This window comes from Cetorhinus maximus, chromosome 22 (genome assembly GCF_964194155.1).
Source record: "Cetorhinus maximus chromosome 22, sCetMax3.hap1.1, whole genome shotgun sequence".
Lineage (NCBI taxonomy): Eukaryota > Metazoa > Chordata > Chondrichthyes > Lamniformes > Cetorhinidae > Cetorhinus > Cetorhinus maximus.
In genome coordinates this window covers 62,081,190-62,106,394 of record NC_135900.1, presented here as the reverse complement: position 1 = coordinate 62,106,394, position 25,205 = coordinate 62,081,190, and the positions used below count along the sequence as shown (strand labels likewise).

Sequence of the window (25,205 nt, the reverse complement as noted above, 5' to 3'; positions counted from 1 at the left end):
CTATTATGGTTCTGGGAGGGAGAGGAAGTCCATTAAATGGAATGGACATGGCTGAGAGCCCCGTCAACCATGTTAGGGGGAATCTTCAGTCAAGGAAAAAGGAAGCCATCTAGGTAATGTCACTGTGAAAGGTAGCATCATCACAACAGATGTGACAGAATCGGAGAAACTGGGAGAATGAGATGGAACCCTTACAGAAAGCAGGGTGTGAGGAGGTGTAGTCGAGGTAGCTGTGGGAGTCGGTGGACTTGTGATGAATATTAGTAGACAGTCTATCCCCAGAAATGGAGACAGAGAAGTTAAGGAAGTGAAGGGAAGAGCTGGAGATGGGCCACGTGAAGGTGAGAGAGGGGTGGAAATGGGAAGCAGAGTAAATGAAATTTCCCAGCTCATGGACAGAGCAGGAGGCAGCAGCAATACAGTCATCGATGTACTGGATAAAGAGATGGTGGCGGGGGGGTCCAAGTAGGACTGGAATAATGAATATTCCACATATTCCACAAAAGGCAGCCATGATAACTATTTGGAGAAAATGATTGGAATAAAAGGAGATATTGGTCAGTGAGAGAACAAGCTCAGTGGGTGGAGGGTGGTGGATGGGGATTCTTCCAGTCTCCGTTCAAGGAAGAAGCAGAGCGCCCTTTTTCTATACTCATTCCTGGGATGTGGGCTTTGCTGGCTGGACCAGCATTTATTGCCCATCTCTAATTGCCCTTGAGAAGGTGGTGGTGAGCTGCCTTCTTGAACCGCTGTAGTCCATGTGGTGTAGGTACACCCACAGTGCTGTTAGGGAGGGTGTTCCAGGATTATGACCCAGCGACAGTGAAGGAACGGCAATATATTTCCAAGATATGATGGTGTGTGGCTTGGAGGGGAACTTCCAGGTGGTGATGTTCCCATCCATCTGCTGCCCTTGTCCTTCTAGATGGTAGAGGTTGTGGGTTTGGAAGGTGCTGTCTAAGAAGCCTTGGTGAATTCCTGCAATGCATCTTGTAGATGGTACACACTGCTGCTGCTGTGCATCGGTGGTGGAGGGAGTGAATGTTTGTGGATGTGGTGCCAATCAAGCGGGCTGCTTTGTCCTGGATGGTGTCAAGCTTCTTGAGTGTTGTGGGAGCTGCACTCATCCAGGCAAGTGGAGAGTATTCCATCACACTCCTGACTTGCACCTTATAGATGGTGGACAGGCTTTGGGGAGTCAGGAGGTGAGTTATTCGTCACATGATTCCTTGCCTCTGACCTGCTCTTGTAGCCACAGTATTTATACGGCTAGTCCAGTTGAGTTTCTGGTCAATGGTAACCCCCAGGATGTTGATAGTGGGGGATTCAGTGATGGTGATGCCATTGAACATCAAGTGGCAATGATTAGCTTCTCTCTTGTTGGAGATGGTCATTGCCTGACACTTGTGTGGCACAAATGTTACTTGCCACTTGTCAGCCCAAGCCTGGATTTTGCCCAGGTCTTTTTTTGGACATGGACTGCTTCAGTATCTGAGGGGTCACGAATGGTGCTGAACATTGTGCAATCGTCAGTGAACATTCCCACTTCTGACCTTACGATGGAAGGAAGGTCATTGATGAAGCAGCTGAAGATGGTTGGGCCGAAGACACTACCCTGAGGAACTCCTGCAGTGATGTCCTGGAGCTGAGATGATTGACCTCCAACAACCACAACCATCTTCCTTTGTGCTAGGTATGACTCTAACCAGCGGAGAGTTTTCCCCCTGATTCCAGTTTTGCCAGGGTTCCTTGATGCCACACTCAGTCAAATGCTGCCTTGATGTCAAGGGCAGTCATTCTCACCTCACCTCGGGAATTCATTTCTTTTGCCCATGTTTGAACCAAGACTGTAATGAGGTCAGGAGCTGAGTGGCCCTGGCGGAACCTCAGGCCGTCCTGGTGGGGATGGAGGTGCAGGGGGATTGGACATCCATAGTGAAAAGGAAGCGGTTAGGATCAAGAAATGGAAATTGTTAGTGTGACATTGGAAGAGTCACAGATGTAAGTGAAAAGAGACTGGGCAAGCAGAGATAAAAATAGAACCCAAATAAGAAGAAATAGGTTCGGTGGGATAAGGAGAAGGTTGAAAGAATAGGTTGATCAGGACAGTCCTGGATTGTGGGAAGGAGGTAGAAGCGGGTTCTCTGGGGTTGGGGTTGGAGGGCTATGGAGGGAAGAGCTCCAGAGGAGATGAAGTCAGTGACAGTCCTGGAAACAATGGCTTACTGTTTGGTGGTGGGGATCATGGTCTAGGGGAAAGCAGTGTCAGAGAGTTGCTGTTTGCGCTCTGCAAGGTAGTGGTTGGTTCACCAGGCAGCAACAGCACGACCCTCGAGATCTGATCAACTCATTCAAATCAGATAAACTAGGGAAAACAATCTCCCCTGCTGGCTAAATCCATAACTGGAGGGCCCAGGGAAAACAACCAGGAGTTTCTTTACAAAGTGGGTCATTAGGATGAAAGACATTCTTATTTTCCAACCCTGGCCCCAACATGCATAACTCGGTTTGAGAGAATCCATCTCCCCAACCCCTCCCCCAGAATATCTAAACTTTCTCCTTCCCCAAATACCCCCACCACCCACTAAGTATACACTTAAGAACATACGAATTAAGAGCAGGAATAGGCCACTCGGCCCCTCAAGCCTGCTCTGCCATTCAATGGCTGCTCATTTCCACCTATCTCCACCACCAACCACCCCCTCCCCAGTCTACGTTCCAGTCTCTCCTCTCCCCAAGTCTACAAACCTGTCTCACCTCCACTCCATCTGCCAAGTCTACGCTCTGTCTCCCCACCGTCTGTCTCGATTGTGTGTCTGACCTGTTCATAACATCGTTCACACCCTCCTCTCCACTCCTTACTTAAAAGGTCAGTTGGTTCAAATGAAGTTCACCAGGTTAAATTGCCTGAAACACATTCAGGCCAATATCAAGGAACAGGCGACAAACCTGAACCACCCCCCCGGCCCTGCCCCGACCACACACTTTTGTTGTAATTGCCCCAAGAGACCACAAACTGAAGCCTTTACCTTGTGGTTTCCCCACAGCCTTGCAAGTCCATTGGGATCCACAATTCGGAAAACCTTTGACTCGTGATCTTCCCATCGGATGAAGGCTTCGTACCTGCTGTCCGACAGCAGCTGGTAAACATAGTCCCAGAGCAGCCTGCAGTCTGAGGCAGTGATAGAATGAGAGAAATGTTAGTGACCTTTAACCTTTCCCAGGCTGCTGACACTAATATGCAATTTGGATTTGGAGAAAAATTGCTGTTTTAAAACAAGTCTCACTTGGCTCTGACTGAGCAGGGACTCAGGGGATAGATCGCACTGTCACTCTCCTCTCAATCCCAGCCCAGAGACATGAGCACAGTATCCAGGTTGACACTGCACTGACAGACATTAAACACAAACCCGGTCTCCCTCTCGCCTAAACACTGCCAAGCTTCAGTTTGAACAGCATGGCACTCCTCCCAGGGACCTGGCCAATATTCAGCCCCGGAGCCACATCAAAAATACATTATCCAGTTATCATCACATTGTGGGAGCTTGCTGTGTTCAAAATGCATTCCCTCCTGGTGACTACACCGGGGACATAAATGATCCAACAGGAATGCAAAGTACCAGCACCCGGGAACACCATTAACTTCAATGCACGTGACCATTCTTATATTCCGTGTCCAGGCCTGCATGAGTAGCCTATTACACTGTGGAGGGCATCACAGTTTGGCCTGATGATGTGTAACCTGGATATCTACACAGACAATCTAACTGGAGATAACAGACTGGGAGCAGGAAGCTGCTCCAAGGGGGAACATGGTGGCTCAGCTCATGGAGCCTAGGGCCTTCCTGCCACTGGAGGGTCTTCACCCACACAGGCCCCTGTAGAGTGGGCTGTTGCTGGTCTTGGTGCAGCTGAGTAAGGTACTGACTGTCCGGAGCTGATTTGACAGTGGGACCTGGGCCTGGGAGAGGGGTCACAGACTCACCAAACCCCGTCACAAACCATCAAAGACAGGCAGCTTGCAGCCTGAGTGAGTGGGCACTCAGTGGAAGGGTACAGCGCTCAGTCTGGTACATGTGGCCATATGGCATCTGGTTAATTCAGCACAGGCATATGGAGTGACAACAGCAAGACCCATCCATCTGACCATGGGGATTGCTAAAGTTTGTCAGAATCCAACAATAAAACCTCCATTCAGGTGGGAGCGTATGGACACAGCCAGCATCGAGACATAGAAAGGGGCAGGTATCTCCTCCCTGCTGAAATGCTGAATCCAGGGGCTGAATCCAAAAGGAACATTGAGCTCCACCTTACCGTCTGCAACATCTAATGAAATCAAGGCTCAAGTGTAGAAGGAAGTAAATTAAAACTGACGAGCGGAGCCCAGAGGACATTCAGCAAAACTGCTGAGGAAACCTGGACTAGTATTCCAGAGACCCAGGGTAATGCTCTGGGGACCTGGGTTCGAATCCCATCATGGCAGATGGTGAAATTTGAATTCAATAAAAATCTGGAATTAAAAATCTAATGATGACCAGGAAACCATTGTCAATTGTTGTAAAAACACATCCGGTTCACTAATGTCCTTTAGGGAAGGAAATCTGCCGTCCTTACCTGGTCTGGCCTACATGTGACTCCAGGCCCACAGCAATCGTTGACTCTTAAATGCCTTCTGAAATGGCCTAGCAAGCTACTCAGTTACATCCAACCACTAAACACAAGTCAATAAGAAGTGAAACCAGGCGGACCACCCAGCATCGACCGAGGCTCCGGAAACAACAAGAACAAACTCAACCCTGTCAACTCTGCAAAGTCCTCCTTACGAACATCTGGGGGCTAGTGCCAAAATTGGGAGAGCTGTCTCACAGACTAGTCAAGCAACAGCCTGACACAGACATACTCACGGAATAACTTACAGACAATGTCCCAGACACCACCATCACCATCCCTGGGTATGTCCTGTCCCACTGGCAGGACAGACCCAGCGGAGGTGGCGGCACAGTGGTATACAGTCAGGAGGGAGTTGCCCTGGGAGTCCCCAACATCAACTTCAGACCCCATGAAGTCTCATGGCATCAGGTCAAACATGGGCAAGGAAACCTCCTGCTGATTACCACGTACCGCCCTCCCTCAGCTGATGAATCAGTGCTCCTCCATATTGAACACCACTTGGAGGAAGCACTGAGGGTGGCAAGGGTGCAGAATGTACTCTGGGTGGGGAACTTCAATGTCCATCACCAAGAGTGGCTCAGTAGCACCACTACAGACCTGGCTAGCCGAGTCCTAAAGGACATAGCTGCTAGACTGGGTCTGCGGCAGGTAGTGAGGGAACCAACAAGAGGAAAAAACGTATGACCTCATCCTCACCAACCTGCCTGCCACAGATGCATCTGTCCATGACAGCCCATGAGTGACCACTGCACAGTCATTGTGGACAGGAAGTTTTGCTTTCACATTGAGGACACCCTCCATCATGTTGTGTGGCACTACCACCGTGCTAAATGGGATAGATTTCGAACACATCTAGCAACTCAAAATAGGATAACCATGAGGCGCTGTGGGCCATCAGCAGCAGCAGAATTGTACTCTGTATAATCTGTAACCTCACGGCCTGGCATATCCCCCACTCTACCATTACCATCAAACCAGGGGATCAACCCTGATTCAATGAAGAGTGCAGGAGGGCATGCCAGGAGCAGTACCAGGCATACCTAAAAATGAGGTGCCAACCCGGTGAAGCTATAACACAGGACTAATTGCATGTCAAACAGCATAAGCAGCAAGTGATAGACAGGGCTAAACGGTCCCACAACCAATGGATCAGATGTAAACTCTGCAGTCCTGCCACATCCAGTCGAGAATGGTGGTGGACAATTAAACAACTCACTGGAGGAGGAGGCTCCACAAATATACCCATCCTCAATGATGGAGGAGACCAGCACATCAGTGCACAAGACAAGGTTAACACATTTGAAACAATCTTCAGCCAAAAGTGCCGAGTGGATGATCCATCTTGGCCTCCTCCAGAGGACCCCAGCATCACAGATGCCAGTCTTCAGCCAATTCGATTCACTCCACTCGATATCAAGAAACAGCTGAAGGCACTGGATACTGCAAAGGCTTTGGACCCTGACAACATTCTGGCAATAGTACTGAAGACTTATGCACCAGAACTTGCCACACCCCTTGCCAAGCTGTTCCAGTACAGCTACAACACTGGCATCTACCCGGCTATGTGGAAAATTGCCAAGTATGCCCTGCGCACAAAAACAGGACAAATCCAACCCGGCCAATTACTGCCCCATTAACCTACTCTCGATCATCAGTAAAGTAATGGAAGGAGTCATCAACAGTGCTATCAAACGACACTTGGTTAGCAATAACCTGCTTGCTGACGCTCAGATTGTGTTCTGCCAGGGTCACTCAGCTCCTGACCTCATTACAGCCTTGGTTCAAACATGGACAAAAGAGCTGAACTCCCGAGGTGAGGTGAGAGTGACTGCCCTTGACATCAAGGCAGCATTTGACCGAGTGTGACATCAAGGAGCCCTAGCAAAACTGGAGTCAATGGGAATCGGGGAAAACTCTCTGCTGGTTGGAGTCATACCTAGCACAAAGGAAGATGGTTATGGTTGTTGGAGGCCAAACATCTCAGCTCCAGGACATCACTGCAGGAGTTCCTCAGGGTAGTGTCCTCTACACAACCATCTTCAGCTGCTTCATCAATGACCTTCCTTCCATCATAAGGTCAGAAGTGGGGATGTTCACTGATGATTGCACAATGTTCAGCACCATTCACAACTCCTCAGATACTGAAGCAGTCCATGTCCAAATGTAGCAAGACCTGGACAATATCCAGGCTTGGGCTGACAAGTGACAGGCAGCAATCATACCACACAAATGCCAGGTAATGACCATCTCCAACAAGAGAGAATCCAACTATTGCCCCTTGATGTTCAATGGCATTACCAACACTGAATCCCCCACTATCAACATCCTGGGGGTTACCATTGACCAGAAACTCAACTGGACTAGCCACATAAATACTGTGGCTACAAGAGCAGGTCAGAGGCTAGGAATCCTGTAGTGAGTAACTCGTCTTGACTCCCCAAAGCCTGTCCACCATCTACAAGGCACAAGTCAGGAGTGTGATGGAATACTCCCCACTTGTCTGGATGAGAGTAGCTCCCACAACACTCAAGAAGCTTGACACCATCCAGGACAAAGCAGCCTGTTTGATTGGCACCCAATCCACAAACATTCACTCCTTCCACCACCGATGCACAGCAGCAGCAGTGTGTACCATCTTTAAGGTGCACTGCAGGAATTCACCAAGGCTCCTGAGGCAGCACCTTCCAAACCCAGTACCACTACCATCTAGAAGGACAAGGGCAGCAGACACATGGGAACACCACCTGCCTGGAAGTTCCCCTCTGAGTCACTCACCATCCTGACTTGGAAATATATCCTTCACTGTCGCTGGGTCAAAATCCTGGAACTCCCTCCCTAACAGCACTGTGGATGCACCTGCACCACATGGACTGCAGCGGTTCAAGAAGGCAGCTCACAACCACCTTCTCAAGGGCAATTAGAGATGGGCAATAAATGCTGGTCCAGCCAGCGAAGTCCATATCCCAGAAATTAATTTTTTTTAAATTCCCAGCAAAACTGCCGAGCACAGCCCAGAGAATTCCCAGCAAAATGGCAGTGTAATATTGGGTAAAGGTTAAACACCAAGGGCCCGATTCCAGTGGTGGAGCTGGCAATGTTGGGGGGTGAGGGAGGGGCGGGAATCCTCACTGCCCGATCCCTGGGGGAGGGGCAGGAATCCTCACTGCCCGATCCCTGGGGGAGGGGCAGGAATCCTCACCGTCCGATCCCTGGGGGAGGGGCAGGAATCCACACTGCCCGATCCCTGGGAGAGGGGCAGGAATCCTCATTCTCGCTGCCAGTGTTAAGTTCTATAGCAATAGACCATCTCCAGTGCCTTAGAGCTCAGGTCTAGACTGCGATTTGTTACTTAGCAATTCCAATGGCCAATGCAATAGTTTTAGCAATCCCCATGGTCAGATGGATGGGTCTTGCTGTTGTCACTCCGTATGCCTGTGCTGAATTAACCAGATGCCATCTGGCCACATGTACCAGACTGAGCGCTCTCCCCTCCCACTGAGTGCCCACTCACTCGGGCTGCAAGCTGCCTGTCTTTGATGGTTTGTGACAGGGTTTGGTGAGTCTGTGACCCCTCTCCCAGGCCCAGGTCCCACTGTCAAATCAGCTCCGGACAGTCATTACCTTACTCAGCTGCACCAAGACCAGCAACAGCCCACTCTACAGAGGCCTGTGTGGATGAAGACCCTCCAGCGATAGGAAGGCCCTAGGCTCCATGAGCTAAGCCACCATGTTCCCCCTTGGTGCAGCTTCCTGCTCCCAGTCAAGTTTGGATTTTTTTGCCTACCTGCAATTCTCCCTATGGGCGTCAGCGGCTCCTCCTGGGCTGGCATGGGCACCATCAGATGATTCCTGTATAACAGTTCCTCCCGGGAGAGATTTAGAGGCTTATCCTTGTGTGGATTCTGTTCTGTCATCCTTGGTCTGAACTCGGCTGACTGCCGACTGTTGAGAATCAGCGGGTTCATCATGGAAGTGGATATTAACTGGATGACGCGGGAGCTGTCCTGTGGGGAGCCATTTGTCCGGTGGGCCTCTAACATGTTCTCAGTGCCTGATGGACAATGGTTCTCACTCACTGGGGAAATGGACAGTCTTTGCTCGATGTCCGGTGAGGAGCTGTGCGTGTTCTCCGCCTGAGACCTGGGGGTCTGATTCCTCTCGGACTGCGGCAGGAGGCTCTGCGAGTTTTCCCGGTCCATTTCCGGAGACAAGCGGTGCTGGCTCTCGGCCGGGGAGCGAAGCAATCGCTGCAGTGGCTCCAGCGAAGGCTGAATCCGATGGCTGGTCTGCTCAGATGGCCGTATGTTTCTGTGCAGCAAGTCTGGGACAGGGAGAGACAGTGAGCACTGAGACTGTGGTCATGATGGAGTGAATCAGGTTCAGGACCAAACCCATCTGACATCCCTCCCACCGCCTGAACAGAACCTCAAAACTCGAGGGAGAGTATTGAAGAGAGAAGGTTGCGAGGGGAGATCTGGAGAGAGAGGGTCTGAGGGGAGGGGAACTGAGGGGAGAGTGTGAGGGGATGGACTGAGGTGAGAGGGTGAAGGGAGGGGCTGCGGGGAGAGGGATTGAGGGGAGAGGGTGAGAGGGAACTGAGGTGAGGGGGTGGGGAAGGTTTCAGGGGAGATAATCTGAGGGGACAGGGACTGAGGGGAGGATGAGGGAAGAGGGTGAGGGAGGGACCGAGGGGAGAGGGTGCGGGAGAGTCTGGTGTATTGATAGGAATAGATAGTAAATAAAATCAGAACATATTGGATTGGGGGGTAATATACCAGTTTGGATTGAGAATTGGTTAACAGGCTGAAAATAGAGACCATGAATAAACAGGTCGTTCTGAGGCTGTTTCTTGTGGGGTATCGCAAGGATCAGTGCTGGGGTCACCACAGTTGACAATAAATATAAATGATTTAGATGTGGTGACCAAACGTAATATTTCCAAATTTGCTGCTGACACAAAACTAAGTGGGAATGTAAGTTGTGAGGAGGATACAAGGAGGTTTCAAAGACACTTATGAACATACAAATTAGGAGTAGGAGTAGGTCACTCAGCCCCTCGAGCCTGCTCTGCCATTCAATAAGATCACGGCTAATCTGATTGTAACCTCCCTCCTACCCCGATAACCTTTCAGCCCCTTGTTAATCAAGAATCTATCTAATCCTGCCTTAAAAATATTCAAAGACTCTGCTTTTACCACCTTTTGAGGAAGAGAGTTCCAAAGACTCACAACCCTCAGAGAAAAATTCTCCTCATCTCCGTCTTAAATGAGTGATTCCTTATTTTTAAACAGTGACCCCCAGTCCTAGATTCTCCCACAAGAGGAAACCTCCTCTCCACATCCACCCTTTCAAGACCCGTCAGGATCTTAAAGGTTTCAATTAAGTTGCCTCTTACTCTTCTAAATTCCAGTGGATACAACCTAACCTGTCCAACCTTTCCCCATAAGACAACCGTTGCCCATTCTTGGTATTAGTCTAGTAAACCTTCTCTGAACTGCTTCCAATGCATTTACATCTTTCCTTAAATAAGGAGACCAGTACTGTACACAGTACTCCAGATGTGGTCTCATCAGTGTCCTGTACAACTGAAGCATAACCTTCCTACTCACGTATTCAATTCCCCTCACAATAAATGATAACATTCTATTAGCTTTCCTAATTACTCACTATACCTGCAGATTAGCCTTTTGTGACTCATGCACTCAGACACCCAGATCCCTCAATCTCAGAGCTCTGAAATCGCTCACCATTTAGATAATAAGCTTCTTTTTTATTCTTCCTGCGAATATGGCTAAGTGAACGGGCAAGAACATGGCAGATGAAACGTAATGTGAGTAAGTGTGAAGCTACTCACTTTGGTAGGAAAAGCAGAAAGGCAGAGCACTTCTTAAATAGTGAGGGGTTGGGAAATGTTGATGTCTAAAGGGTATCCTTGTTCATGAGTCACTAAAAGTTAGCATGCAGGTGCAGCAAGCAAGTAGGAAGGCAAATGGTAAGTTGGCCTTCATTGCAAGAGGATTTGAGCACTGGAGTAAAGGTGCCTTGTTGCAATTGTACAGATGTGCTCTCACCAAGGTCCTAAAGTATCCAAGGAAGGATATACTTGCCATAGAGGAAGTGCGACAGAGATTCACCAGATTAATCCCTGGGATGGCGGGATTGTTTTATGAAGAGAGATTGGGGAAAATGCACCTGTATTCTCTAGAGTTTCAAAGGATGGGAGGTGATCTCATTGAAATGTACAAAATTCTTACGTTCAGAAGATCAAGTTATGGAATCAATTTGGGGGTGGGGGAAGATAAAAAGTACCAAAGGGAAGAAGTCACTGGTGGGATTGGTTTATAGGTCCCCTGACAGTAGCTACACTATAGGACAGAGTATAAATCATGAAATAATGACAGCTTGTAAGAAATAATTGCAATAATCATGAGAGATTTTAACCTTCATATAAATTGGATTAATCAAATTGGCAAAGGAAGCCTGGAGGATGAGGTGATAGAACGCATTCGGGGCAGTTTCTCAGAACAATATGTTCTAGAACCAGAAAGGGAACAAACCATCTTAGACTTGGTAATGTGTAATGAGACAGGACTAATTAATGAGCTCATAGTAAAGGATCCTCTTGGTAAGAGTGATCATAACATGAAAGAATTCAGTTTGAGAAATGTTGGTCTGAAATGAGTGTCTTAGACATAAATAAAGGCAATTACAAGTGTTTGAAGACAGTTTGCTAAAGTGGAATGGGGAAAAGGGTTAAAAAAGATCGAAGCTGAGGCAGACATTTAAGGAGGTGTCTGATGACTCTCAACAAAGATATTCCATTGAGAAAGACAGACTCTAAGAGAAAGATACACCATCCGTGGCTAACTAACTGTGACATCACAGGAAAACCGTAAGTTCATTGGTTGGAAAGTAACTACTAGTTTGAACTACGTATTCTAAATTGATTTCAGATTAAGGGTGACTACTGGGGCCCAGGATCGGAGGCCTAACACTTCAGCTTCAACTCAGCAGAGACAGCAAGTTCCAGTTGATTTTAAAAAGTGTATTTTGACCTCTTTTCTAACTTGCTTTCAGATTAAAGGTAAATAGGAGAAATATTTTACAGATTGATAAACTAAAGACCAGTAGGAAATTTAAAAACAAATTGAAAAACGAATTAAATGAAATAGAGATGCAGGGCCAGGTGTTGTGTTGTAGCTGCATGATGTGGGAGCTGGTGGACCCCATTGTGGTTCCTAGTGACCACATCTGTAGCAAATGTTGGTTGCTCGAGGAACTCCGGCTCAGAGTTGATGAGCTGGAGTCTGAGCTTTGGACACTGCGACACATCAGGGAGGGGGAGAGTTACCTGGATGCTGTGTTTCAGGAGACAGTCACACCCCTTAGATTAACTATCTTAAATTCGGCCAGGGACAGGAGGGTGTGGCTATGAGTGAGGCAGGTAGAGGGATCCAGGAAGTAGCACTGCAGGAGCCTCAGCCCTTGCCCTTATCCAACAGGTTTGAGATTCTTGCTCCCTGTGTGGACGAGAGCGGGGACTGTAGGGAGGATGAGCAAACTGACCATAGCACCGTGGTACAGGGAGCCGTTCAAGTAGGGGGAGAAAAGAGAATTGTAGTTGTAATCGGGGATAATAGAGTTAGGGGAATAGATACTGTTCTCTGTAGCCAGGATCGAGAGTCCCGAAGGCTGTGTTGCCTACCTGGTGCCAGGGTTAAGGATATCTCATCTGGGCTGCTGAGGAACTTGGAGTTGGAGGGGAAAGATCCAGTTCTCGTGGTCCATGTAGGTACCAACGATATAGGGAGAACGAGGAAAGAGGTTCTGCTGAGGGAATACGAGCAGTTATGGGCTAAATTAAAAAGCAGAACCAAAAAGGTAATAATCTCTGGATTACTACCTGAAGCACAGGGTCAATAAGATTAAAGAGGTAAATGCGTGGCTCAAAGATTGGTGTGGGAGAAGTGGGTTTGAATTCATGGGACATTGGCACCAGTACTGGGGAAAGAGGGAGCTATTCCATTCGGACAGGCTCCACTTGAATCAGGCTGGGACCAGTATCCTGGCGAATCACATAACTAGGGCCGTTGGTAGGGCTTTAAACAAACTAGTGGGGGTAAGGTGGGGGGTGGGGGGGCGGGGGGAACAAAAATATCTGGAAAAACTCAGCAGGTCTGACAGCATCTGCGGAGAGGGATACAATTGACGTTTCGAGTCCATATGACCCATCATCAGAACTAAGAAATATAGAAATGAGGTGAAATATAAGCTGGTAGAGGGGGGTGGGACAGGAGAGCTCGATAGGGGGCCAGTGATAGGTGGAGGCCAAGAAGAGACTGCCAAAGATGTCATAGACAAAAGGACAAAGGGGTGTTGACGGTGGTGATATTATCTACAGAATGTGCTAATGGTGACATTAAGGGTAGCAAGCAGGACAAGCTAGTGGCAGATGGCCCTAGTGGGGGTGGGGTGGGGGGAAGGGATCAAAATGGGCTAAAAGGTGGAGAAAAAACAATGGATCAAAATAAATTTAAAAATAAGTGGGAAAAGAAAAATATATTGTGGGGGGAGAGTTCAGTTGCATGGAAATATAAAAAAAATCAAAGTTTAAAGAGAGGGTAAGTGCAGGTTAATGGCAAGGCTGATTGCTATCAAAAAGTGAAAGGAAGGGACAGAATGTTTGAACGCCATATTGCACTAAAGAATCATATAAGAATAGGGAAAATTGACAATAGGGCAAACTGAAAGGCTTTGTATCTGAATGCACATAGCATTCGGAATAAAACTAATGAGTTAACAGCGCAAACAGAGATAAATAGATATGATTTGGTGGCAATTACTGAGACATGGTTACAGGGAGAACAGGTTTGGGAGTTGAATATCCAAGGGCACTCAGTGTTTTGGAAGGATGGGCAGGAACGAAAAACAGGGGTGTAGCTTTGTTAGTAAAGGAAGAGATCAGTGCTATAGTGAGGAATGATATAGGCACTGGAGAGCAAGATGTAGAGTCAGTCTGGGTAGAAATAAGAAATAGCAAGGGGAAGAAGTCCCTGGTGGGAGTAATCTATAGGTCTCCAGTAGGGCACGGTATAAACCAGGAAATACTGGGAGCATGTAAGAAAGGCACAAAAATAATCATGGGTGATTTTAATATGCATATAGACTGGACTAATCAAATTGGCAAGGGTAGCCTTGAGGGAGAGTTCATAGAGTGTATTAGAGATTGTTTCTTGGAACAATATGTTGTGAAACCAACCAGGGAGCAGGCTATTCTGGATTTGGTTTTGTGTAATGAGATGGGATTAATTAATGATCTCACTGTAAAGGATCCTCTAGGGAAGAGTGATCATAGCATGATGGAATTTCAAGTTAAGTTTGAGAGCGAGAAACTTGAGTCCCACACTAGTGTTCTGGAGTTAAACAAAGGTAACTACATAGGTATGAGGGCAGATTTGGCCCTAGTGGACTGGGCAGGAAGACTACAAGGTAGGACAGTTGATGAACAGTGGCAGGTATTTAAGGAGATAATCAATTCCTCCCAAGTAAAATATATCCCAATTAGGAAGAAAGATGGTAAGAGGGGAGAAAAGTATCCATGGCTAAGCAAGGAAGTTAAAGATAACTTAAAGGCAAAAACTAAGGCATGCCAAATTGCAAAGGTCAGTGGCAGGCTGGAAGATTGGGAAACTTTTAAAGATCAACAAAGGGTTACTAAAAAAATAATAAAAAGAGCAAAGGTAGATTATGAAATAAAACTAGCGCAAAATGTAAAAACTGATAGCAAAAGCTTCTACAAGTATATAAAAGGAAAGAGAGTAGCTAAAGTGAATGTTGGTTCCTTGGAGGACGAGACTAGGGAGTTAATAGTGGGGAACACAGAAATGGCAGTGACGCTTAATCAATATTTTGCCTCAGTTTTCATGGTGGAGGACACTAGTACCACCCCAACAGTAACAGGTAGTGCAGAGAGTATAGAGAAGGAGGAACTTAGAACAATCACCATCACTAGAGAAAAAGTACTGAGCAAACTATTGGGATTAAAGGGTGACAAGTCCCGAGGACCTGATGGCCTACATCCCAGGGTCTTAAAGGAAGTGGCAGCGGAGATAGTGGATGCATTGGCTATAATATTCCAAAATTCCCTGGATTCTGGAAAGGTTCCAGTGGATTGGAAAAATGCTAATATAACGCCCTTATTCAAAAAGGTTGGGGGGGTGGGGAGGCAGAAAGTAGGAAACGATAGACCAGTTAGTTTAACGTCTGTCGTTGGGAAATTGTTGGAATCCATTATTAAGGAAGTAGTAATGGGGCATTTGGAAAGTCAAAATGCAATCCATCAGAGTCAGCATGGTTTTATAAAGAGTAAATCGTGTTTGACTAATTTGCTAGAGTTCTTTGAAGATGTGACAAGCAAAGTGGATAATGGGGATCCTGTAGATGTAGTATATCTGGACTTCCAGAAAGCCATTGATAAGGTGCCGCACAAAAGATTAATACACAAGACAAGATCACACGGAGTTAGGGGTAATATATTAGCTTGGATAGAGGATTGGCTGACCAACAGAAAGCAGAGAGTCGGGATAAATGGGTCTTTTTCTGGATGGCAAGTTGTAACTAGTGGGGTGCCACAGGATTCGGTCCTTGGGCCCCAACTATTTACAATCTATATTAATGACTTGGATTCAGGGGTAGAAGGTACTATAGCTAAATTTGCAGATGACACCAAAATAGGTGGGAAAGTAAGTTGCAATGAAGGAAGGAATAAGAAATTTACAAATGGATATGGACAGGTTAGGTGAATGGGCCAGAATTTGGCAGATGGAGTTTAATGTGGATAATTGTGAAGTTATCCATTTTGGTCGGAAGAATAAAAAGGCTACTTATTATTTAAATGGAGAGAAACTTCAGAATGCTTCAGTGCAGAGGGATCTGGGTGTCCTCATGCATGAATCGCTGAAAACTAGTATGCAGGTACAGCAGGTAATAAGGAACGCAAATGGAATTTTGGCATTTTTTGCTAAAGGAACAGAGTATAAAAATAGGGAAGTGTTGATGCAACTGTACAAAGCATTGGTGAGACCGTGAGTACTGTGCACAGTTTTGGTCCCCTTACTTGAGGAAGGATGTCGTTTCACTGGAGGCAGTTCAGAGGAGGTTCACTCGATTGATTCCAGAGATGCAGGGCTTGTCTTATGAGGTGAGATTGAGCAGTTTAGACCTATACTCGCTAGAGTTTAGAAGGATGAGAGGAGATCTAATTGAGGTATATAAGATGCTAAAGGGGATAGACAAAGTAGATGTGGAGCGGATCCCCTTGTGGGGCATTCTAGAATGAGAGGCAAAGGGGTGGTAGATTTAAATCAGAGATGAGGAGCAATTACTTTTCTCAAAGGGTCGTGAATCTGTGGAATTCACTACATCAGAGTGAAGTGGATGCCGGGAAGCTGGATAAATTTAAGGAGGAGATAGACAGATTTTTAATTAGTAACGGGTTGAAAGGTTATGGGGAGAGAGCGGGAAATTGGAGTTGAGGCCGAAATTAGATCAGCCATGATTGTATTGAATGGCAGGGCAGGTTCGAGGGGCTGAATTGCCTACTCCTGCTCCTAGTTCTTCTGTTCTAAGGAAGCCAAAGGTATCAAACTAAATGAAAAGTTGTACAATGCTGTAAAGATTAGTGGTGGGCCAAAAGATTAAGAACATTTAGAAACCAGCAATGGAGGATTGAAAACATTATAAAGAGGGAGAAATTAGAGTATGTGAAAAAACTAGCAAGAAATATAAAAAGACAGTAAAAGGTTCCACAAGTATATAAAAAGAGAAAGAGTAGCAAAAGTGAGCATTGGTCCGAGAGGGTGAGACTGAGGAAATAATAATGGGAAACAAGGAAATAGCAGAGACTTCAAACAAGTGTTTTATATCTGTCTTCACATTAAGACACAGAAAGCATCCTGAGAATATAGAAAATCAGGGGCAAGAGGGAGGAACTTAAACAATCACAATCGCTAGGGGAAAAAGTGCTGAGAAAGCTAAGGGGCTCAAGGTTAACAAATCCCTGGCCTGATGGCCTACATCTTAGGGTCTTAAAGGAAGGGCTGCAGAGATATTAGATGCATTGGTTGCAATCTTCCAAAATACTCGACATTCTGGAAAGATCACAGCAGATTAGAAAACCACAACTGTAACACCTATATTTAAGAAAGGAGGGAGACAGAAAGTAGGGAACTATAGGCCAGTTAGTATACTGTCTGTCATTGGGAAAATGCTAGAATCCATTATTAAGGAGGTGGCAGCAGGACATTTAGAAAATCAGAATACAATCAGGGAGTGTCTGTGAAAGAGGAATCATGTTCCAAAAATATACTGCAATTCTTGAGGGTGTAACAACAGGGCGGATAAAGGGGAACCAGTAGAGGTGGTGTACTTGGATTTCCAAATGACATTCAAAATTTGGCAGATGGAGTATAATGTGGGAAAATGTGAACCTGTCCACTTTGGCAGGAAGAATAGAAAAGCAGAATACTATTTCAATGGAGAGAGACTGCAGATCTCTGAGGTAGAGAGGGATCTGGGTCTTCCTGGTACATGAATCACAAAAATTAGTATGCAGGTACAGCAAGTGATTTAATGCAATGACTTATGGTCAGCAACATATTGTCTGAAAGGGTCATTGCTCCATTTTGCCCAAATTGGCCTTTCTTCATTGTGTTTATAGAATCCTTTCATTACCTGTTAACCTTTCTCTTCGCTCCCTCTCTAAACTCTGTTTTACTTTCTTTTGAGTTCTTCCTACATTCATCATTCATTTCCTTTTACAGTCTCATTTCACTCAATTATTCTACTCATCCACCTGTCCTTCTCGTGGATACATGTCTAGCCTGCACTCTGCTCTCTAAACCCGTTCCCAGTGGAACCTGTCGTGGGCAGGACAGAAAGTTTGGCAACCAAGCAAAATGTCGATTGATTTTCAGCAGGAATTTAAAGTCCCAGCCATTGTCTTACATTAGTTTTTGTTCCCAGTTTGTCTGTGCTGCCTTCAATGTTACTGAATTGAAATTGGCATTTTCTCAGTCATGTACCTTGATCTTTGACCTTTCCTCCTCCTTGACAATGAACCTAATTGTGTTGGGCTCATTGTTCCCTAGATGCTCTCCTACTCTTCCATCTTTCCCACTTCATTTCCTAGAATTAGTTCCGCACTGCCTCTCTCCTTGTTGGATCAAACACAGACTAATCCAGAAAGTCTATCTTTAGATTACTACAGTACAGTACATCTACAGTGTCTACATCCACAGCACATTACTCCTTCAAAAAAACTCCAACAAATTGGTTAAACATGATTTCCCTTTCACAAAACCATGCTGACTTTTCCTCATTATCTTGAGTTTCTCTAAGTGCCCGACTATAACCTCCTTAATGATCGATTCTAACACCTTCCCCATGACAGACGTCAAGCTAACTAGCCTATAGTTTCCTGTTTCCTGTCTCCCTCCCTTCTTGAATAGAGGGGTTATATTTGCTACTTTCCATCTGATGGAACCTTTCCAGAATCTAGGGAATTTTGGAAAATTAACACCAACGCATCTACTACCTCATTAGCCACCTCTTTTAAGACCCTAGGATGAAGTCCATCAGGACCTGGAGACTTACTAGCCTGCAGCTCCAACAGTTTGCTCAGTATCGCTTCCCTAGTGATTGTAATTTCACCAAGTTCCTCTCTCCCTTCTACCTCCCGATTTATAGCTATTACTGGAATGGTTTTTGTAACTTCTGATGCTGAATCAAAAACACTGACTTAACAAAATTACAGTAATAGAGAAATTAATGGCAGTAGTTATTGATTCCATCCCAGGGTTTTAAATGAAGGAGATGAGAACATTCTAGATGCCTTATCTTGCAATGTTCTCGAGTCAGGAACCATTGCTACAGCTTAGAAAATTGCACAAGTTACTCCACTGTTTTAGAAAGGTGACAGAGGGAAAACAGGGGGGTTAAAGAGGCATGAGCCTCACATCTGTTGTCAGGAAATCACTAGAGTTTATAGAGTGTGAGTGAACATCTCTCCTTTTCAGCTGCGCAGAGAGAGCCAGCATGGAGAGTAGCTCCGGCCTGACCAAGTGATGAATTTTTTGAAGAGGTGACAAAGGATTGGACAGGGGGAATGTCTATGAATGTTACCAGAGGGCACTGATAACAGAATGCTGGTTAAAAGTTGAAGCTCATGAAATTATTGAGCTGGTTAGGAAACTGGCGGAGCAGCAGGTGACAGGGGGTAGGGCCGAATGGTATCCTGCAACGATCTGTGTTGGGATCTCAACGGTTCAACACATTAACTAACGGTTCAGGTGATGGAATGAAAAGTCACATGTCCACATGTGGTGAAATTGACATGCTGTAAGCATCAAAGAGACACTGGATTAATGAACAAAACTGTGACAAATGGAATTCAATACAGAAAAATGTGACATGATCCATGTTGTACCGAAACAGAATAGAGTACATTCCAAATGATGAAAGGCTACAAACTGAGGCTAAAGAGACTTGGGGCATCAGATAAAATTAAAATATCATGAAGAGCAACAGAAACAAATCAAAATGGTTAATTGAATTCTAGTCTTTATATCTGGAGGACTAGAATATAAATTATACTCCCAGCAAAGAGAGTCCAGCTCCCTGAACTAGTTATACTCCCAGAAAAGGCACCCTAGACATAGAACTAGTTATACTCTCGGCAAAGAAACCGCAGCTCCCTGAAGTAGTTATACTGCCAGTAAAGGCACCCCAGCTCCCTGAACTAGTTATACTCCCAGAGAAGAAACCACAGTTCCCTGAACTAGTTATACTGCCAGCAAAGACACCCCAGACCCGTGAACTAGTTATAATCCCACCAAAGATACCCCAGCTCCCTGAACTAGTTATACTCCCAGTAAAGGCACCCCAGCTCCCTGAACTAGTTATACTCCCAGCAAAGACACCCCAGACCCGTGAACTAGTTATAATCCCAGCAAAGATACTCCTGACCCCTGAACTTGTTATACTCCCAGCAAAGACGCCCCTGCTCCCTGAACTAGTTATACTTCCAGCAAAGCCGCCCCAGTTCCCTGAACTAGTTATACTCCCAGCGAAGAAACCACAGTTCCCTGAGCTAGTTATACGCCCGGCAAAGGCACCCCAGCTCCAGGAACTAGTTATACTCCCAGCGAAGAAACCACAGTTCCCTGAACTAGTTATACTCCCGGCAAAGACACCCCAGACCCGTGAACTAGTTATACTCCCAGCAAAGACGCCCCAACTCCATGAACTAGTTATACTCCCAGCAAAGACATCCCAGTTCCCTGAACTAGTTATACTCCCGGCAAAGACACCCCAGACCCGTGAACTAGTTATACTCCCAGCAAAGACGCCCCAACTCCATGAACTAGTTATACTCCCAGCAAAGACGCCCCAACTCCATGAACTAGTTATACTCCCAGCAAAGAAACCCCAGACTCGTGAACTAGTTATAATCCCAGCAAAGACACTCCTGACCCCTGAACTAGTTATAATCCCAGCAAAGACGCACCAGCTCCCTGAACTAGTTATACTCCCAGCAAAGAAGCCCCACCTCCCTGAACTAGTTATACTCCCAGCAAAGAGACCCCAGACTTGTGAACTAGTTATAATCCCAGCAAAGACGCCCCTGCTCCCCAAACTAGTTATAATCCCAGCAAAGACTCCCCAGACCCCTGAACTAGTTATACTCGCAGCAAAGACTCCCCGCTCCCTGATCTAGTTATAATCCCAGCAAATGAATCCCAGCTCCCTGAACTAGTTATACTCCCAGCAAAAACTCCCCAGCTCCCTGAACTAGTTATAATCTCAGCAAATGAACCCCAGCTCCCTGAACTAGTTATACTCCCAGCAAAGACACCCCAGACCCGTGAACTAGTTATACTCCCAGCAAAGAGGCCCCAGCTTCCAAAACTAGTTATACTCCCAGCAAAGAGACTACAGCTCCCTGAACTAGTTATATTCCTAGCAAAGACGCCCCAGCTCCCAGAACTAGTTATACTCCCGGCAAAGACATCCCAGCTCCCTGAACTAGTTATACTCCCAGCAAAGACATCCCAGCTCCCTGAACTAGTTATACTCCCAGCAAAGAGATCCCAGCTCCCTGAACTAGTTATACTCCCAGCAAAGACATCCCAGCTCCCTGAACTAGTTATACTCCCAGCAAAGACATCCCAGCTCCCTGAACTAGTTATACTCCCAGCAAAGACATCCCAGCTCCCTGAACTAGTTATACTCCCAGCAAAGACATCCCAGCTCCCTGAACTAGTTATATTCCTAGCAAAGACGCACCAGCTCCCTGAACGAGTTATACTCCCAGCAAAAACTCCCCAACTCCCTGAACTAGTTATACTCCCAGCAAAGACGCCCCAGCTCCCAGAACTAGTTATGCTCCCAGCAAAGTTGACCCAACTCCCTGAACTGGTTATACACCCAGCAAAGACGCCTCAGCTCCCTGAACTAGTTATACTCCCAGTAGAGGCACCACAGCTCCCTGAACTAGTTATACTCCCAGCAAAGACGCCCCAGCTCCCAAGACTAGTTATACTCCCAGCAAAGAGACCCCAGACTTGTGAACTAGTTATACTCCCAGCAAAGACGCATCAGCTCCCTGAACTAGTTATACTCCTAGCAAAGACGCCCCAGCTCCCAAAACTAGTTATACTCCCAGCAAAGAGACTACAGCTCCCTGAACTAGTTATACTGCCAGCAAAGTTGACCCAACTCCCTGAACTAGTTATACTCTCAGCAGACGCCCCAGCTCCCAAAACTAGTTATGCTCCCAGCAAAGAGACTACAGCTCCCTGAACTAGTTATACTCCCAGCAAAGACACACCAGCTCCCTGAACCAGTTATACTCCCAGCAAAGAGACTACAGCTCCTTGAACTAGTTATACTGCCAGCAAAGTTGACCCAACTCCCTGAACTAGTTATACTCCCAGCAAAGACGCCCCAGCTCCCAAAACTAGTTATACTCCCAGCAAAGAGACTACAGCTCCCTGAACTAGCTATACTCCCAGCAAAGACATCCCAGCTCCCTGAACTAGTTATACTCCCAGCAAAGACATCCCAGCTCCCTGAACTAGTTATACTCCCAGCAAAGAGATCCCAGCTCCCTGAACTAGTTATATTCCTAGCAAAGACATCCCAGCTCCCTGAACTAGCTATACTCCCAGCAAAGACGCACCAGCTCCCTGAACGAGTTATACTCCCAGCAAAAACTCCCCAACTCCCTGAACTAGTTATACTCCCAGGGAAGAAACCACAGTTCCCTGAACTAGTTATACTCCCAGCAAAGACGCCCCACCTTCCTGAACTAGTTATACTCCCAGCAAAGACGCCCCAGCTCCCTGAACTAGTTATATTCCCAGAAAAGACACCCCAGCTCCCTGAACTAGTTATACTCCCAGGGAAGAAACCACAGTTCCCTGAACTAGTTATACTCCCAGCAAAGACGCCCCACCTTCCTGAACTAGTTATACTCCCAGCAAAGACACCTAAACTCCCTGAACTAGTTATACTCCCAGGGAAGAAACCACAGTTCCCTGAACTAGTTATACTTTCAGCAAAGACGCCCAACCTCCCTGAACTAGTTATACTCCCCGCAAAGACGCCCCAGATCCCTGAACTAGTTGTATTCCCAGCAAAGACACCCCAGCTCCCTGAACTAGTTATACTCCCAGCAAAGACACGCCAGACTCGTGAACTAGTTATAATCCCAGCAAAGACGCACCAGGTCCCTGAACTCGTTATACTCCCAAAGAAGCCACAGACCCCTGACCTAGTTATAATCCCAGCAAAGACACTCCTGACCCCTGAACTAGTTATACTCCCAGCAAAGACACCCCAGACCCCTGAACTAGTTATAGTCCCAGCAAAGACACCCCAGACTTGTGAACGAGTTATAATCCCAGCAAAGACCCTCCCGACCCCGGAACTAGTTATCCCAGCAAAGACAGAGCAGCTCCCTGAATTTGTTATACTCCCAGCAAAGACACCCCTGCTCCCTGAACTAGTTATACTCCCAGCAAAGAGACTACAGCTCCCTGAACTAGTTATACTCCCAGCAAAGACGCCCCAGCTCCCGAAACTAGTTATACTCCCAGCAAAGACGCCCCAGCTCCCGAAACTAGTTATACTCCCAGCAAAGACGCCCCAGCTCCCAAAACTAGTTATACTCCCAGCAAAGAGACTACAGCTCCCTGAACTAGTTATACTCCCAGCAAAGACGCACCAGCTCCCTGAACTAGTTATACTCCCAGCAAAAATGCCCCAACTCCCTAAACTAGTTATACTCCCAGCAAAGAGACCCCAGACTTGTGAACTAGTTATAATCCCAGCAAAGACATCCCAGCTCCCTGAACTAGTTATACTCCCAGCAAAGACGCACCAGCTCCCTGAACGAGTTATACTCCCAGCAAAAACTCCCCAACTCCCTGAACTAGTTATACTCCCAGCAAAGACGCCCCAGCTCCCAGAACTAGTTATACTGCCAGCAAAGTTGACCCAACTCCCTGAACTGGTTATACTCCCAGCAAAGACGCCTCAGCTCCCTGAACTAGTTATACTCCCAGCAAAGACGCCTCAGCTCCCTGAACTAGTTATACTCCCAGTAGAGGCACCACAGCTCCCTGAACTAGTTATACTCCCAGCAAAGACGCCCCAGCTCCCAAGACTAGTTATACACCCAGCAAAGAGACTACAGCTCCCTGAACTAGTTATACTCCCAGCAAACACACACCAGCTCCCTGAACTAGTTATATTGATAGCAAAGATGCCCCAGCTCCCTTAACTAGTTATACTCCCAGCAAAAATGCCCCAACCCTCTGAACTAGTGAGACTCCCAGCAAAGAGACCCCAGACTTGTGAACTAGTTATAATCCCAGCAAAGACGCCCCTGCTCCCTGAACTAGTTATACTCCCAGCGAAGAAACCACAGCTCCCTGAACTAGTTATACTCCCAGCAAAGACGCACCAGCTCCCAGAACTAGTTATACTCCCAGCAAAGACGCACCAGCTCCCAGAACTAGTTATACTCCCTGCAAAGACACACCAGCTCCCTGAACTAGTTATACTCCCAGCAAAGACGCCCCAGCTCCCTGAACTAGTTATACTCCCAGCGAAGAAACCACAGCTCCCTGAACTAGTTATACTCCCAGCAAAGAAACCTCAGTTCCCTGAACTAGTTATACTCCCATCAAAGACACACCAGACTCGTGAACTAGTTATACTCCCAGCAAAGACACTCCTGACCCCTGAACTAGTTATACTCCCAGCAATGATCCCCCAACTCATTTAACTAGTTATACTCCCAGCAAAGAAGCCCCACCTCCCTGAACTAGTTATACTCCCAAAGAAGCCTCAGACCTGTGAACTAGTTATAATCCCAGCAAAGACACTCCTGACCCCTGAACTAGTTATACTCCCAGCAAACACGCACCAGCTCCCTGAACTAGTTACACTCCCGGCAAAGACTCCCCAGCTCCCTGATCTAGTTATAATCCCAGCAAATGAACCCCAGCTCCCTGAACTAGTTATACTCCCAGCAAAGACATCCCAGATTCGTGAATTAGTTATACTCCCAGGTAAGGCACTGGTCCCATCTTTTAGTGAGCTCCATCCATACTCTCCAGGGTACTCCTGCTCCAATGTCCCCAGGATGTTAATCCTGCCCACCTGATCCGCCAAATAAGTATTCCTGAGAATCTACCTTGTTCCAAAGAGTCATATTGGATTTGAAACATTAACTCTGTTTCTCTTTCCACAGATGCTGTCAGACCTGCTGAGTTTCTGTTTTTAATTCAGATTTCCAGTATTTTGCTTTTAATCTATCTTGGACATCCTGCTCTATAGTCAATCTCTTATGAAGGTCATTGAATTTATTTCTTCCTAATTCCTTGTTTCCAACATGTGCTTGTGCTGACTGTTCCCCTTCCACTCCAGGGTATTCCTGATCATCAGTAGCTGGAAGCAACAGCTTATTTGGGAGCAGGGCTATGAGGTCCTGTTCCTGCTGTCACTCAGTAACACTGTGCTTCATTCCATGGTGCTTTACTGAGTCTGCTCGGTGATAGTGCTATCCTCACATACTCCAGAAGTGACCTATTTGGCCTTTGAGTCAACAAGTGAGGCCAGGCTGTATCTAAGTATTTGTCAGACTGCCTGTCACTGACCAATAGCTGTGAAGCTGAGGCCTCAGGCCTGCAAGTGACTGCAGCCAGCAATCACTGACCTTCCAGGTGGTTGTGAAGGATGATTTCAGGCGGATTGTGCGGAGTACTTGCTGGCTGCAGGAAGGGTGGATACCAGACAGGAGATTCCCTCTGCTTCAGGATGTGGTGCAGTAATTCGTAAAGAACATCTCCTGCGAAAACATCAACAACAACTTGTACTTAGATAGCACCTTTAAGGTAATAACATTTACTGAGGAACTTCATAGGGATATTAAAAAGAAAATGTGGCAGAGAGACAGGTGGGTGGGA

The 25,205-nt window shown here is 46.5% G+C and overlaps 1 protein-coding gene across 1 annotated transcript in view; it reads right to left on the bottom strand.

Annotated features, from left to right (window-relative positions):
• LOC144696750 (transcription factor ETV6-like) overlaps nucleotides 1–25,086 on the bottom strand; it is a 35,721-nt gene extending 10,635 nt beyond the window's left edge. The window contains exons 1-3 of the mRNA XM_078568433.1: nucleotides 24,956–25,086; nucleotides 8,456–8,992; nucleotides 3,030–3,172 (exon numbers count right to left, since the gene is read on the bottom strand). Of these exons, the coding sequence (XP_078424559.1) occupies nucleotides 3,030–3,172; nucleotides 8,456–8,870 (558 nt within the window). The 5' untranslated portion in view covers nucleotides 8,871–8,992; nucleotides 24,956–25,086. The remainder of the gene's footprint in view (nucleotides 1–3,029; nucleotides 3,173–8,455; nucleotides 8,993–24,955) is intronic.
• Nucleotides 25,087–25,205: the final 119 nt, after the last annotated feature.